Below are 17,888 nucleotides of genomic sequence, written 5' to 3' on the forward strand. Positions count from 1 at the left end.
TTAAGGTTTCACTGCACTCACGTGGTTTTTAAAATTAAAGTCATGTTGAATTCATGCAACATGAACACGGTTTGATTGATAGATATTCTTATCCGAAAACGCTGCCGGTGCAACTCCTTTAGTGGTCCTGCAAAAATGACTTGTATCATTGGTTCCGGTTGGTGAGTTCGTAAAATACGGTTAATATATAATTGCAAAACGACAGCATATATGTCTGTGTTTAAACATCATAGCATTTAAGTTATTATCAAGCCATGAGAATACTTAACTTGGGCCGTAAACTACATTTTCCAAACGCATTTCCCTGATAAATATTGTCCAGTGCTGCTCCCCGTAGATTTTTTTTTGACAGGCTGTTCAAGTAAACATGGCTGAGGAAAGCCTGATAGAAGGCGAAGATGAAAACATTTTGTACGATTTACTTGTTATTAACGAATGGCCGGCAGAGACAGACACTCAGGTTGGTCAGACTTCTTTATTCCCGTGTTTTTAGTTAGGTACGTGGTTATTTTGTTGAACATTTATCTGTAAATATCACCCTCCGAGAGTCAACTCTTAATCAGTTGCATGGGTTCAGCCCATAGGTTCAGCCGCTGAAAGCCACGTAGCACAACACATTGCTGGCCAAATCCTCACATTCTCCGTGCACATTGACCTATAGTGTAGCTTTCATTTTTCATCATGATTATTTTTGCAATCAGCAGTTAAGTTCCATTCATTCAGTAACATTGATATTCCGCGCCATTAAGCGAGCCATAGCCTAACAAGTATGTGGGTGCTAGCCTAACTTTGGCGCTGTCACACGTTAATTAAAGTTAACACATAATAAATGATGACCCCGATGCTACTGCTGAGCTCACATGTCACTTTCTAACATTTGCAGTTGCGGGGCAACAAGGAGCACAACACATCAGTTATTGCCAAAGCAGTGACAGGTAAGCTTTTCTATTTGTGTTGCCTAATTGTGATACTCTGCACAGCGAAAGGGGGCACTTTACTTAATCACACAATATATAATCAGCACCTGGCCCTTGACTATTATTTTTTCCAAATGTGTCGGTTCACTCAAATTGAAGCCCATCAGTATGCAAGGTATCTAAATAAGTAAGATATGCAAGTTTCCTTCCTAGTTTTATAACCAAGGAAACACATTTCCCCATATCTTACTGTAGGAGGTGCCAGAATCATGATCATCAGACCTGGAAAGTGCTATATTTGAAATGTTTGTAATGACATCCTTTACATTAATTGCGATAAAAAGACAGATTTTCACGTCATATCATTGTCTACAGTGCCTAATCTGTAAATAGAATGGGACAAGAGACAGCCGTTCCATAACATATGTCATTACTACAGGGTTGCCATTGTTATGCTTACTAACTGTGATTTATTTCTTACAGGGCCATTCCGTCTAGTCTTGCACTACTTGTGGTACAGGTACGTTTATCAATATATTGCTAGCAGGTTTACGTGACTTGACATTATTTCCACATTGTGACTGACAGGCCACATGCAACTGTGATTCATGGTGCTCAAGTTATGTGTTTGACTACATTACATTTAAAACAAAGTTATTACTTGTAATGTCTGTAGACCACTTGTATGTAAATGAGCTATCTTTATGAATGCAAAAAAGGGTGTGTATTTTTTAAGCACTGACCATGAAATAATTTGTTGGTTTGGTACTTCAAAAATGCTACACAAATATGGGTCTTAAGAATAATAATAATAATAATAATATAACTTTGCTCAGAATGTTTCCTATCACGGTGGCAGTCTTTTATGCTTGAATGATTATTTAAAATGACTATGATAGCCGCACTAACAATGAACTACCAATGTTACCTTGTTCATTTCACCTAGAGCCATTTTACTAGTTCTATTATTTGACCAAAATAGGCCTGTGCTTTTCGCTTTAACCTGGAATTAAATAATTTATAAATAATCCAACACAACTGGAACCCTACTGGTTTATCTGTACCTCCTGAAAACTACTTCACAAAAGTCGACACAATCCTTTATTCAAGATGCATCATTTTTTACCTTGCTCTTATCGCACAGTATCTGTTGAAACCTCTTTAACAGATGGCTTTATCTGGCCTGCAGTGGATTCTGTAGTGCTGTAGCACCAAGGCCTGCTTATCTCATCAGCAGGTGGTTAGCTTGCACCATCAATAAACTCATTAAATATTTAAGACCTCCTCTAGTCATGCTTGTCTCTTAGCTTCCCTTCTCTTTTTGTGGATGAGAAATCAGGGATTTGATTACAGTACAAATGACCCAGCAGAGTGGGCTGAATTCTTCCCATGTGTCGTAGTACAGTACAAACATGCAATGATGATGAACGTTCAAATGCATATTTTGTTGCTAAACAAGATTTTGTGAGAATTAATTTCACCAAATCCTCAACTGCACCGCAAATCAAATCAATCCAATAACACCAGCGGTGGCAACATCTCCACTACTTGCACACTAAGAAAGGCAGTTTACAGGACTGATAAAACTCAAAACAAAACTGCACTCTTCAGATCATCTGTTTGACAGTTCATAATGTTTACATTAAATAACCTCTAAATTAATTACTAGTACATTTATAATTTTATGATGAGGATTGTATTACGTATTTTTATTTCAAAATAAAAACAACATTTCTAAAGTTCATTTATCAAATAAAAAAAAAAATACATTATCTAATTTTAATTTAATGCTAAACTGTTTTTTTGTTTACTTACTTTTATCCTACTTTTATTATTTAATTCAAGTTATTATAATTTAACTTTCACTATATTTTGGGTATTGTATTTTTTATGTTACTGAATGTTTTAAGTGAATTGATTTATTTTTTATTTGAACATAAATATATTTAAAAAATATATTTAATTTAGTAAAAAAAATGGTCTCATCTATGCTAATATATCTCCCGCTCACACTTTAATGTAGTGATCAATGTTTTACATCAGATTCACTGACTGTTCAACCCATCACTCTAGACACAGTGATTAAGAATGATGTCATCCATAGCAACAGGTCAGACCTGTTGCTTCTCTTTTCCCCGGAGATCAGTCCCTCAGTAAAAGTTGCTCATCAGATTTGTGAAAGTTTAAGGGAAGAAACTCTTTGCTGGGAACTTTTACCCCTCATTAAAAATACTTCTAATAAGTCTATAATAATATAAATTAAGTTATAAGTTAACTGTTTAGCTGTTTCTTATTCTGATTCATTAACATGCTAATTCCTTGATTTGTTTGTTTGTTTGTTCCTGTAAACATCAGCCCCTCCAGCTCATGTCTACCTCTGGGTCTTGTGCGCCTCGCCCATAAGCAGATCAACTGGCAGCTGGTGCTTGCAAGGTGCTATACACACACCCACATCCAACACACACACACACACACACACACACAAACACAAACACACACACACACACACACACACACACACACACACACACACACACACACACACACACACACACACACACCACACACACACACACACCCCTACCTGAAAGCAAGCCATGTTCTTGCTGACTTGTTCTAAGCCTCCCTCTCGTTTGGTTTCCTCTCCCTTTTGCTTATCCCCTTGACCAATCATTTCATTCTACTCACTACAGCAGACACACCTAACAGAAAGGCCGTTTTTTAATTGGCAATCGATCCCAGCATGTAAGATGGCATTACGTGCGGTCAAATGACGCTGCAGATTTCCATTAGCTTGATGTGTTTGATCCTACAATTTCATTCCTGTCTGCCTTTTAAACCTTTCGCCTTTCATTTTAATTCTCTATCCATCCTTGATTATCTATCTTTAACTATCATTGCTCTTGGAGTTTAATGCTCCCGATTATTATTGTTTCTCCTCTCTTCAAGCCATCCACCATTGGCTCTTATTACAGTCTTTATCTCCCTGGCCCTCCAGACACACACTCTTATCTTCCTTAATCACCATGGATTCATTTCACCTCCACTTTTTAAAATGTTGGTTATATTGACCTCCTCTCAGCCACTGCTCTCTTTTCTTTCTCTCTCTCTTGATCATTCCTGACCATCCTCTTGTTCTCTCCACAGTAATGGCAAACTGTTGGCGGTGGTTCAGGACCAGTGTGTGGAGATTAGGTAATTATTGAACTCTCTCCCGCTGTTTGAAGCTCCCTGTCTTTGTGTGTGCGAGTGATAGAGAGTTGTAATTAACAAGATGGCTAATCACATCTCCTTTTAAAAAAAATGAGCTGCAGTCTAAGCTTGTATCTGAAGAATAAAGCATCAATACAATCAAAGACAACTCAATCAGTCATAGTAGAAAACATTTGAGTCAATTTAGCAAACCTAGCAAAACATGTGTGGCACTTCGGGCTACATAAAATAAATGAAAGCAAATTGAAAACCCAAGTGCTGCCTAAATGTTTCCATCATCGACCAAAGCATACATGCACATGAGCGTGTTTGTGCTCATTTTGAGCTGTTGTAATTATTTTCCGACACAAATCCAATTTTCCCCCTTACAAGGGAAAAATGTGCCCGCTCAGCACTGTGCTCCATTGACACAATGTAGTGCTTTAAATGGAGCAAAATTGAAATGAAAATCAATAGCAATAAAGCAGGTATACAAACATGTCTTGCTCTCTCTGCGACTGATTTGTCTCAAAGGGCTGCCTTCCTCTTGACCCTCTGCGTAATTGAAAGTCATTTTCACATATCAATACGTAAAAATAAAGAAAGTATTTGTTGTTCACTCTGACTCAGTTGACCCGATGTAATCGAGACCAATCTCCTCTTATGCCTCAGATTGATGTACTGGGTTTCTCCGTACTCCTTTGTACACACCCTGTTGTTAAATCACAGAGTGTGTGATAGACTTGCTTTATGGCATTTGTCGGTGTGAGTGGGTGTTTTGTCGGCTCAAGGCCTTATCCATTGAGCTTTGTTTAAGAGTCTGTCTAAACATTGCCCACTCTCAAGACCCTGTCTTCTCGATCCATTGAGCTACTACAGCTCGGAGGCCATAAGTGGCAATTATAACCCACGTTATATGAGGTCATCTAAGGCTAAAAGTGTGTACAGTTGCACCCTTGGGTGTGTGTATCCTTGTCATGTCGCTGCTTTTTCACTGGTGTGTTTGCTCCTCAGGTCTGTGAGAGATGACTTTGGCTCGATCATTGGGAAGTGCCAGGGTAAGTCCCTCTCCGCCGTTTAATTTGAGCTCACAACACGTTTTTAACTTGTATTCTTCATTAACAGTGTCCATAGCCTGTGTTCGAACACTACTTGGAGTTTGTTTCAAAGCGAAATATCAACCACGGTGGCTAATTGGATTGTGTAAGAGGGACACAGATAATCACTCTCATCCCATACACTGCCACTCATTAGAAGCAGCCGCGTACTGGCTGATAAAATAAATCTCCTTTATTGTTTGATTAGCTATTCAATTAAAATGGCCTGCTGCGTTGGTATTAATTACGTGAAACATGGGGAGGCCCAAACTTTCTGAATGTAAATACACTTTGATGTTAGGAAGTCATTTCTTTTTTAGTATTGGGATTTTTTTATATTTAAAGGGACAAGGAGTAGGATTTTCTTTCGTTGGTTTCTGTTGGTTTACACATAGTCACGGAATAATGATACTGAAAATCCTACTCATTGTCTCTTTTAACAGTCACCTATCACTTTTTATGTCTTTTATACATGAAGATGTGTGCCCTCATATTCTCTCTCTTTCTGTCCTGATCCATTTATATAAAAACCTGTCTGAAAAGGCGCTGAACAGATTTTGGCTATTGGATATTGGACATGGATTTTGGCAGACAGTTATGAACACCGTCTCCCTCACAGATCTAACCAGACAACAGATGAATTGGCTGAAAGCAACAACTACACTGTAGCAACATTCACCAGGAATTATTAATAATTCTACAACCACAAACTGAAAAAAGTCATGTATAGATAGATATAATTGCAAAAAATCTAAATATATTTGTTAAAATAAATCTTCTGGAAACCAAAATCACACTGTTCTCCACTTTTAGCCTACTCCCCTCTCCTTTTCTTAAATTGTTTCTACATTGTCATCATCTTTCCCGCCCCTTCTCTGTCTGTCTCTTTCTCTCACACCAAATGTGTTCGGCTCAGGCTACTTTTCATTGTGGCCCATTGTTCTAATGTCTCAGAGTGTGGATAACAGTAGCCCCTGGGCCTGTGAAAACCCAGCCTCCCTCCTCTTTTTCATTCCATTTTTATCTCTCATTTTCATTTTCATTTTACTTCATTTCATTTCACGGAGATTTGTCCTAATGGATTTTGCTGTGATCCTGCCTTTTAATGGCATCAGTGTGTGCGCGTGTCTGTGTAGCTTTTCTTGCTCGTACATCCGTGCGTGACTGCATCTGCTGCATCCACACCTGTGTATCACTCCCTGTCTCTCTCTCTCTCCCCCCATCCCCTCCCCTCTCTCCCTCCCTCCCTCCCTGCTCCTGTTACAGTGGAGTCGTCTCCCGCCCCCGTACATAATTCATAAGTGTTGAGCTCTGATAAATGCATCCGTGAGGCTTTAGATAGAAGGCTTCTGTTGGGTCGTTGAGTGTAATTCTCCCCAACTTCCACCCCCGCCATTGCTGGGAGAAAAAGAAGAAAAATAAAAACTAAAGCCAGGACAGTAACATCCAATTTCCCAGCTCCCGAAAAAGCCATCTATGTGGAAATGGAGCCCTCTCAGCCGCAGAACAACATACTGTATACAAATCATAATGGGAGCGAAATAGGAGGGTAGCGTGTGAGTGAAATAGAAAAAAAAGATTGAAATAGGAAGGAAAAGAGCAACAAAAGAACAGATTACAATTGGTACCTATGCCTCCTACAATGGCTGCATGTTGTTGTCTGCTCCTCCTTAGTCGAGAGTCTCAAAGGTGCGTTAAATCGCCTACTTCCCGAGGTGCTTTCTGAGACTTAGGCCTTAACATTTGGGGAGCTATTATTCCTCTCAGTGGGTGCCGTGCTCATTGTTTCCTGCTCTCTCTTTTTATTCCGCATCTCTCTTACTTCCATTCTCTTCCCCTCTCTATGTCTGTCTCGCCTCCCACCTCTCTCCTTTGTTCTTCATTTAAAATTCTAGTCATACAATATCCGACGCCTCCATTCGTTTGCAGTATTGCCCACCAGGGGTTGCGGCAGCATTCCTCAGCCAAGAAATTCGATACAATAAACGTCAATAGCGCTGTTATGTGATATCAACAAAAACATAACTTCCTTTTCATAACTTTATTGCTTTGCAGACAGGGCACCCGTGGTGTAAAATTACGCCTCACACTGTTTCTCAAATGCAGAAGCCCATGCAAAAAGGGTGTATCTTGAATACTTCATTGTTCTTGTGCCCAACACATTGTGCACATGTTTGTACAATAAAACTCTTAGCCTATTTCCCTCATGCTGTTTAATGTCTCATAAGAAAAATCAGATATTCAAAACAGATCTGGGATCAGCCGCAGCCCTTCTATCAGAGTGGAATATGACAGGGAAGCCTTGAGAAATTGCCAGCAGGCGGAGATGTGCTTTATCACAGCGATATGGTTACACTCACAGCACTGCTGAGCCAGCAGATTGGCAAAACAGTAGCCTATACTTCAATAAAAGCTGGATTTATGATCCCCTCCCCCCTCCTCTCTGCCTCTCCACCTTTCTCCCCCTCCACTCATCGGGAGCGCGCCTGGGAAAATGTGCGGTTTTGAATTTTTTAACACTTTATTTTTTAATCGTTTTTACTATAAAGAAAAATCATATAGAATGTCATTGAGCAAAAGTGCACATTTCAACCAGACTGCCACAAAGCTGATCAAATATACCCCCCACCCCCACCCAAAAAATTAAATGAGATAAGTATACACGTTCTCATAATAGACACAAAATAAAAAAATATATATTCAAAACAAACAAAAAGACAAAATATATACAACACCTACAATATTGCTTTAGAAATAGTTGTAGCCCAGATTTCAGCAACATTCTAGTCTATACACAATCATCTTCAAAGTGTTAAATCCAGCTTGCACTTCTCTACGTCTGTGATCAATGGCTGCCAGGCCTTATAAAATCTATCAGTAGATCCCTTCAGAGTGGACCGGATATTCTCTAGTTGCAAAAACTGCAACAAATCTCTAATCCAGTGAGTATGGGTGGGAAACTGTGCGTCTTTGAGAGACATTTATTGAGATGTATTACTCTAACTATCCTTCATACATGAATTGGATAGGTCCTGAGACCCACGGTGTTGATGTATGGCATTAGCTTCATCCTTCTTCTCCCATCTGTATCCATCATTGGCACTCCTCAGAACACCAGGGATTATTCACAGATTGTCTGGTTTAATAACAAATCCCTGGCTCCCTGAATCTCTCTTCACCCTTTCTCCGTTTGTTTGAGCTTTCAAGTCTTTTTTCTTCTTTCTCCTGCCACAGTGCCAAAGGATCCAAACCCCCAGTGGCGAAAGGCGGCATGGAGCCACGACTGCACCCTGCTGGGCTACGCCGACAGCACTGGCACCGTGCGCCTCTTCGACCTCATAGGCAGCGAACTCTTCGTCATCCCTCCGGTAACCGTGCCTGTCCCTCCTCTTTGATGTCATCAAACCCCCAGAGTCCCCTTTCAAGCTGGCCCTGTTTCTGAAATGCCTTTTACTTTTATTTTGCATGCATTGATGCTCATTCTAATTGACCAGGCAGGTGGAGCATATGGAAACTTCTTGTCAGTATTATCGTATTCTTCTCAGATGATTGGTTTAAATATAATGTTTATTAGAGCTAAGAGCTGGGATGACTAGATTAATCAATTAACAAAAAGGTAATTGCTGTTGATAATGATGATTGTTATAATTCTGACCATTTTTATAATCATTTAAGTAATGTTTTATGGGAAAATGCCCCCAACATATTGAATGCTTGATGCTTGATATCATATTAAACTGAATATCTTTGGTTTATGAACGGAAAAAACATGAGAAACTGGAATGGAGATTTTTCACTAATTTCAGACAATTACAGAATTGTTATAGAACAACGAATCCATTTATTTTGTAAGATAACACTTTATTGTAAGCAAATGTAACTATAATTTAATCTAAATGTATATAGGCGCGTTCACACCAAGTACTTTTCCCACACAGGTTCCTGAGAACTACGATTTAGTTGCGTTAACACCAAAAAGCCCCAGGAACAAAATTAGTTGAGAACCTTTTTTACCCCCTTTTCAGTCCCTGCTAGAGAGCAGGGACTTTCGTGGGAGAAAAAGGTTCCTATGTCTGATTGGCTGGGCGGATTGCAAACCACGCCCCGTAAAACTTCAAAAATGTTTTGTGAAGCTGCCATTTTATTATCCTCGCATTAGCATTATTAGCATTAGCATTAGCCCAGCGCACAAACGGAGAGAGACTAATTTATGGCAACACAAAATAAAACATGGGAGCGGTGGAGATGAGGAGGTGTCGGCGTTCTGGCGATTTACTCGGAAGGCTTCAGTAGAAGCAGCTGGGAGTCCCAGCAGCTTCTACTGAAGCCAGTCCCCAATTCCGGAGACTTCGGGTGGCAGTATACGCCGTAAAGTGGTTTGCGGCCTGCCAGTAAACCCAAAGCAGAAGAAGAAGAAGTGATGTCAGCGGCTTCATTTGCCTAATCCTCCCCCAGGAACTAATTTCGGTGTGAACGCGATCTGCTTTAGTTCATCATGAGAACTAAAAGAGTTCAGGAACCTTTGTGGGAAAAGTACTTGGTGTGAACGCGCCTAATGTATCTAGAAAATAATTGTCCCATTAATCCAAACAATGACTGACCTGGTTCTGGTTCTTTAAAAAAATACATAATCAGATTATAAATTTGTTAAATGCAGCTTGATATCCTACCATCATATTTAACTCTACAGTGACATGAGCGGTCGGGCCGTGTTCTGTTCTCACTGAAGCACACTTTCACTGGGCACTTTGAGCTGCCTGTCACCTTTCTTAAAAGAAAACGTCTCTCTGTGCCCTCTTTGTCTGTCACGCCTGCTTTTTTCTTTCATGTGTCTGATGCTTCTTCTCATCTCTTTCTTCTTCTTTGCTCATACTGTCCCAATCTTTTATTCTCCATCTTCATCAACTTCTCTCTTTAATTCTTCTTCCCTAGATCCTCCTCTCCTATCCTCCTCGAGCATTTGTCTTATTCTCACATGTCTGTCTCTGAGTAGCTCTGCCATCCCCTCTTACTTGAATGTCCTCTGTGTGCTGAATATTATCGTTCTTCCATTTCTATCCATCATTCTTTCTGCTCCTCTATCCACCCTGTCAGAGATGATGAGCGCTGACACTCCTCCCCCCCAGTCTCTTTTAGTGCGACTTTACTTCGTTATGTAGCTACAGTATGTGTGTCTGCGCACTTCCACCAGCACCCCCCCACCTCTGTTCCTCTTGTTTGTCATTATTAAGTGCACACACCAGTGACATTCTGCTATTTCTGGAGACGATAAAAAAGTCAATTTGACAGAGAGTAGCTAGCATGAAAAAAAGTACAATTTGCTTCCCTACATCCCCATCTCTCTTTCACTTTTTTTGTGTTTTATCTTTTGTTCCCTGCCTTCCCTGTCGCATCATTTTCTTTCTTAATCTTATTTTTCCCCTGCCTGTTTTATGTTCTTTAACAATTGCCGTTGATGTGACACATCTTTGTTGTGTGTCCTTGTAAAAACTTTGTGAGGGCACAAACTGATAGATAATTAGTAAGTAGAGACACATTTCTTTACTTTTCTTGATTTTCTCTATAATTTACATCGGTAACTTTCACACTGTTGTTGACTCTCCTTTTTATTTGATCTCCTTGTCAGTCGGTGAGTTTTCCCGGGGATTTCAGCTGTGCAGTGGCAGGCCTGATCTTCCTGGAGTACACAGGCAGCGCCCATTGGTCGGCCGAGCTGCTCGTTATCACGTACGGGGGCGGGCTCAAGAGTTACCTGGTCAGGTGAGAGACAAAACTGCTTCACTCATACACCTTAAAATAACAGAGTTCTCAAATCACCTTCTCCGTTACATTATCCTAACTAAACAAAAATAAATGAATTTCACTTTTCCAGAATTATCTTGGATTATAACACCAAAAATACTTCTTTATTTCGATCTAATTTCTGTAGAGTCTTCTGTTACGCAGCTCAAATAGACACCCATTCTGGAATGTGTATTCATCATCCAATTTTAAATAAAAGTACAGAATATTCTAACTGTTATTTAAGGGATAATGTGCAGCGAGCACACCCTTCAGGATGATCAAGGTCCCTTCGCATACTAAACAAACAAACGACTTGACTCCCAGTATTCATTTAAATGTTGTTATTGACTTTAAAACAATCGTATTGCTTCTGCTAAGAAAATAAAACTCCTTTCCACGGCGCTCCAACGGCTGGAACTCCGACAACAACTTAATTTAAAATGAAGGCAGGTCTGATTGATGTTTTCTGTGTCTGTTCACAGTTCCTGTTCCACTAACAAGTCCTTATACACTACAGAGCCGACACCGTGTTCCTGTTAGTGTTGACTTCCTGTCTCTCTGCTTCTCTTGATTTATCTGACGTCCAGCGCTACGTATTTTTCCTATTTTCCTTTCTCTCTCTTGATCCTCCTTAGCAATGGTCATTATAGTGCTTACCAACGGGCTGTAATACTGTCATATTAACCTCTGAAATGTCCGAATTGACCAATCAGAATAGAGTATTCAACTAAGCCGTGTAATATATAGCTAGAAAGGCACATGGAGGGCTGCCAGGCTCGTCTATAATTGGGATTCATTAGGATCCACTTCAAAATATTATTAGTTCTTCCTTGGCCCATGCTACTCTCATATAATCAGGGCTGCACATAACTGGTGCGCAGGTGCGCATGCGCACCTCCGCCAAAAAAAGAGCACCGGGTCATTTGAAACAAAGCGCATTTGCGTACCAACATTGAGAGAGGGAGAGAGGGAGAGAGAGAAGGGAAAATAGATGAGAGAGGAGAGATGAGAGAGAAAGGTATTTGCGAGTTGCATATGAACCATGATATGAACTCAGGGCCGGCCCGTAGCACTGGCTAGATGTTCGCCTTTGGGCGCCAGATCTGGGGAGGTGCTGCGCTGGCAGTTCTGGGAGGGAAAAAAACATTTTGACCGTTGGGGCTCATCCTAATTTTCGGCTTATCTGGCGCCCGCAGATCACAGACAAAATGCGAGTGAGCGAGGGAGAGAGGGAGGGTGGTACCAGCGCTGTTGTTATTATAATCTGGTGCCGTGCTAGCTGCTCTAATGGAGATAAGAAGAAGATATTTCTACAATAATGTGGAGGGAGAGTCCTCTCCAGTCAGACTGAGAGGCTGATGAGTTAACTACAGCTCAGTGAGGTAAATGACTCTTAGTATAAATTCAAACGGTTTGGTCACAATTTATGTAAACACATATTTTCAAGGCACTCCTTTGTAATTATTGGGATAAACAGGTTTTAAATCATTCCAATGTATACTATAGGACAGTAACCAAAAATATCCTTTAAAACTGGAGAGATACAAAAAAAATGCATAAATAAAGAAATAAATGTTAAGGTAAAATAAGATATGAATGAACAACACACATAAAATAAGTTACATTAATTTGTTATTGGCTATAGTAGGCTATTGGTTATGTTCACATACTTATTTGATTACATCCACTTTTCTAAGATGACAACAGAGACTTTCGACCCAAAAGCAGCTGTTGACTTGTGGAATCAAGCAGCTAATCGCAGACTCAACCAGAGAGAAAGTAGTAGGCCTACATCACCAGCTACCATGTCTGACAGAGAGGAAGACAGTGAGGAGAACAGTCAGGAGGGTAGTGATGCTTGTAGGATTACTGGTCGTGCTAATGTTGTCTTGTGTTCACCTCTGCATGTGTGTTCTGTGTGCACCTCTGCATGTGTGTTCAGTGCCGTGTGTCTGGCAAATAAAGTCAAGACCCCCTCAAAAGTTACGGTTTATTTCATTTTAAGGATGAGCACCAAGCAACATCTCCAGGTGCTCCTTTGAGAACCAGGGCAAAAAAGTTATGTGCACCCCTGCATATAATGTCTTTATCATAGGAAGAAAGATGGACAGTTGTTTTTTCGTTATCCTGCTGACAAACAAACCAAACTGGATACACAATCTTCTTTGCACCTAATTCTTCACATCTTACTCTCTAATTGAAATGTGAACTGATTTGTTAATTTACATTAAAACTGACATGCCTCTTGTAATATGAAACATTAATTGCGTAAGGGTCCTTGCTGCTGATTGGCTTGTCAGCCTGTGGGAACACCTGCCCAATAACTTCCCTTATCGTCTCCTTCCAAAATTCATAAGAATGAAACAGATATCCAGAGTATGGAAGACAACTAGAGAATGCAATTCCTGAACAAATTGCTAGTGGGAACGCTTTATGCTGAAAAGCTGACGCTGAATTGCTATGCTGAAATGTAATGTGTAAGAAGAAAGTGAAGAATTTAGATTGAAATGATACATTAACACTGGGGGCTTGAATGTGTGATGAGAGAAGAAAATAAAGTAAAAAGGCTTTGAAAAGCAGCAGAATATTTGAACTGCAAACTTTTTAACTAACTTGATCGCGAATGATCTGTCGCCATGCCAACGGCATTTGATGACATCCCATAATAGGCTTAGATGTGTTGATGGCTGCATCGTTACCAAACCTGTGAAGTTTTGGGCCGTTTGGAGCATTTTCACTGAAGTTATGAGAACCGTGTTTCATGGTGAGCATTGTGTTGCCATGGCAACGACATTTGAAGAAATCTCAAAACTGTCCCGTAGATGTCTTCACGGCTGGACAAGTGAAGTTTGAGCACTTTTTGAACATTTTCACAGGAGTTATATTAGGAGGTTACATTACTCTCTCTCTTCTCTTGATCACCCTCTCAATCTTCTATCGCCCTCTCTCTCTTCTCTTGATCGCCCTCTCTCTTCTCTTGATAGCCCTCTCTCTTATCTTGATCGCCCTCTCTCTTCTCTTGCTTGCCCTCTCTCTCTTCTCTTGATCGTCCTCTCTCCTCTTGCTCGCCCTCTCTCTTCTCTTGCTCGCCCTTTCTCTTCTCTTGATTGCCCTCTCTCTTCTCTTGATCGCCCTCTCTCTTCTCTTGATCGCCCTTTCACTCTTCTATCGCCCTCTCTCTTCTCTTGATCGCCCTCTCTTTCTCCTCTTGATCACCCTCTTTCTCTTCTCTTGATCGCCCTCTCTCTCTCTCCTCTTGATCGCCCTCTCTCTCTCTCCTCTTGATCACCCTCTTTCTCTTCTCTTGATCGCCCTCTCTCTCTCCTCTTGATCGCCCTCTCTCTCTCCTCTTGATCACCCTCTCTCTGTTCTAATGATCGCCCTCTTGATCTTCCATGGAAACAGCATATGATGACACCCCATAATTGACGTAGAGCTGTTGAGGGCAGGACCATTAACCTTTATCTGAAGTCTGCTGCTCTGAGCATGTCAGTTGGAGTTATGACATCATCGTGTTCCATGACACAGGTGTTTATATTTGAGCTAACGAGGTGTCCAGAGATCAGAGGTTTCCATTGTTCTGAATGAGAGATAAACCTCTTACATGTGAACGTTTTGTTGAAGAACCGTAACAGATATCGGTGAAATTTCAAAGCGTGAAGCATCTCAAGGACCTTGAGTATCTGAAGTGTGTTTTTTGTGTACTTTCGGGTCAATAATGTGACCTTTTTGGCAGATTAACTAAAGGTGTGCGGCTGCTGCTGTGAGGAAATATCAGCCTGAAATTACAATGGGCTTTTTGTCACTTCATGCCCCCAAGAGGCATTTTTGTTGATTTATTTGTCATTTTTCAAGCTACGAGAGGTTTTCCTACGTTTGTCATGAATAATTATGTGTCAGGAATGTAGGGTTTGGGAATTATGGCAGTTTAAAAAAAAAATATGAAGGCAAATTTCAAGCTTTCCTACACTCTAGCTGTGACATCACACACTCTAGTTAATGTTAAAATTTGAAGAAAGCCTCTTTATCAAGGTCTGAACAATGTTTACTATCTCTAAAAGTAAGAATCAGATTTAAAAGTTGTGTTACACGAATAATGTCAGAAAGATGTGTAACATTTTAAAGTTGGAATGAGGTTTCTGAGTGAAAGTATGAAGGAACAGTTAGCAGTTGAAGTCGCATGAAGATTGTTCAAGTCTGAAGATTTTCTCCATTGACTTCAATGGTTAAAAATGTTATGAATTATGGGATGTATCTCTGGAATTATGAAAGTTATGAATGATAAAAGTAATAGCACTCGATTCCCGACCGAGCTGAACGTTTTGATGTTTGAACGGAGTTTCTGCGATGTTCAATGTGGGAGGTTAGCATTCCAACTATCTGTTAGCTGTTAACGGTTAAAGAGCCTGTCACAGCCACCAACAACTGTTGTGCAATGAAATATTGGGCTAGTAATCTCGAACCGTCAGTTTAAAAAAGAAGTTGCGATACCGTTCCGATAACTATCAATAATTTCAAACATCACGGGGAAATTCCTTCGACTCATTTTGAAGTTTTGGGGGAAGCCGGAAGTGACGTCAATGCGGGAATGCTTCACTGTGCGGCGAGAGCCAAACACGGACTAAGTGTGTTGTCATGCGTAGAAATTGTGAATTACTGAGTTTACGCACGTTAATAACGTTTTAATGAAGTTGACTACTGTATATTCATATCTGTCAGTGCTTTCATGTCAATTCGGCGAACATAAACATAAATGATCGTGGTGAAGATGATGATTAAATTAGGATTAAAAATCGGTAGTGAGAGCTACTGAATTTCCTCCCGTCGGATGTGATATAAAAACAAATCGATTATTTTTGTAGTTGTAAACTCAAGTGGATTAAACTACATATATTAGTGCTTTCATGTCAATTCGGCGAACATATGATACATTAAATGATCGGGAGGATGATGATTACAAAACGTTTGTTTGAGCCGGTCTGAATTTCCTGATGAAAAAACAAACCGATGCTTTTTGTAGTTGTAGTACACCAACATGGATTAAACGTGTGTTTTTTTTTTTACCCCAATGTTGGGGAAATTAATGGATAAAATGCACGGATTATGATTATGATTATTCCCACTCCGATTGGGACACTAGGTCCACCGTTTCCCCGCAGCGAGGCTCCCCCCATTGACAGTTTACGTGGGCAGGGATTGGTGCAGTGGCGGACTGGCCATCGGGACGAATCCCGATGGGCCGGTCGGATAAGTCACTAGCCATAGACTGTATATATAAAGTCACTAGCACATCCCCCACTCCCCCCGTTGACAATTTACTAGCGGTACCGAAGTGGGCCGGTCGAGAGTCCCGGGCTGATTTTTAGTCCCAGTCCACCATTGGCTACATGACCGTATTATCGCCCATATTGACGCACCTAATTCCTAAACTTCTAACAGATAAAACATAAACCGATCCTTCAGCCTCATATGAGCTATCAGACACGTTCAAAATTAAACTGTCATCATCGCTGTCTGAGCTTGCTGCTGTGTGCGCCATCGTGAGTTTGCATGCAGATGCTGGCTGGGATCCGGAACGGTGCAGCTGGAGCGCTTGGCCCGCAATTACGTCACACATAATTTGGCGGGATTTGAAGGATCCCCAGTCAACATTGAAGGGGAGATTAATGGTTATCAAAGTACAAATATCCCAAATCAGTTAAGTAACGGTTTCAAGGGGACAATATTTACTAAAATTGATGGGTTTGGATGATGGGTGAAACCCGTGTCACAGGCTCCGCTTCGCGTCGGGCTCCTGATCAGCCTGTCGATGTTCTTTTCCCCATAATGATCAAGTTGCTGCACATTATCCCGCTTATTACATGGCCACATTCTCAAAAAGTAACGATATGACTCCCAATATTAATTGAAATGATTATGGATTTAGAAAATGATTTTATTGATAAAATAGTTGTATGTATTGATTTAAATTGACATGCATCCGCTAAAACAAATAGTAGCCTACGTTGTTACTGTTTGAACTAACGTAGTAACGGCAGGAACTGCTTCGATAGCGTTTTTGAGGAGCTTTTTGATTACAGATTTGAAAACATCGCTGCTTGCTTTAAAAGTAGCACAATTCATTATGTCAAACCTTGGAAAGTATCTAGATATCCCTGCCCTAATGCCAAAGTAACTGGCAACTGAATATGTGTCGCCGTTTGATGTGTATGTCTGGACCGCTGCGTAAAAAAGAGGGTTTCTGCCCGTTACTTTTCCGCTGTTTTCTTGTCGCTCTTGTCTTGTCAGTTAGAAAAGCAAACTGCCAAACTTTATACAGTTCAATCGAACGGACTTCTTTGTGCAGATGTGAGCGTCCTTAACAACGGTCAATAAATCCTTGACAGCGGTCTGTCTGTTCTGGATTAACAACGTGTCACGTCTTCTGAATTGACCAATCAGAATCGAGTATTCAACTAAACCATGTAATAACAGCTGTTAACAGCATTCCAACTAAATAAGAAAGAGGAAGTAAAAAATGAAACATGTACTGTACATTTGTGACATAAAACGTCTCTCTTCTTCCTGTGTATTTCTGTAGATAAGTTCCCACACAGACAGGAGCGTTGCTTTAAAAGTCTGTGCACATACAATATGTCGGAGAGAGCACACAGCCCCAAAGAGTGGGAACTTACATTTCGACTGTTCATCTTTCTCTTCAATTGCCATTTCAACCTTACTTGATGCTTACACTTTCAGGTCTCCTGTGTTTCCCTTCAAACTGTTATCAAGAAATGTTGTCCTGATGCTTACAGTGTTTACACTTTAGCCAACACTTCACCTATCATCTTCTTCAGTTTATACACTTAAACCCCAGCACTTTGCCTCATACTGCAGCTCCTTTCACTGCTTCCCCTTA

General features: G+C 40.5%; 1 protein-coding gene across 1 annotated transcript in view; it reads left to right on the plus strand.

Moving 5' to 3' along the window:
- Positions 1-332: 332 nt before the first annotated feature.
- nbas (NBAS subunit of NRZ tethering complex) overlaps positions 333-17,888 on the plus strand; it is a 216,955-nt gene continuing 199,399 nt past the window's right edge. The window contains 8 exon segments of the mRNA XM_034234085.1: positions 333-460; positions 884-935; positions 1,401-1,437; positions 3,273-3,350; positions 4,065-4,112; positions 5,124-5,167; positions 8,441-8,574; positions 10,833-10,966. Coding sequence (XP_034089976.1) covers positions 368-460; positions 884-935; positions 1,401-1,437; positions 3,273-3,350; positions 4,065-4,112; positions 5,124-5,167; positions 8,441-8,574; positions 10,833-10,966 — 620 coding nt within the window. The 5' untranslated portion in view covers positions 333-367.

Source organism: Gymnodraco acuticeps, unplaced genomic scaffold (genome assembly GCF_902827175.1).
Source record: "Gymnodraco acuticeps unplaced genomic scaffold, fGymAcu1.1, whole genome shotgun sequence".
Lineage (NCBI taxonomy): Eukaryota > Metazoa > Chordata > Actinopteri > Perciformes > Bathydraconidae > Gymnodraco > Gymnodraco acuticeps.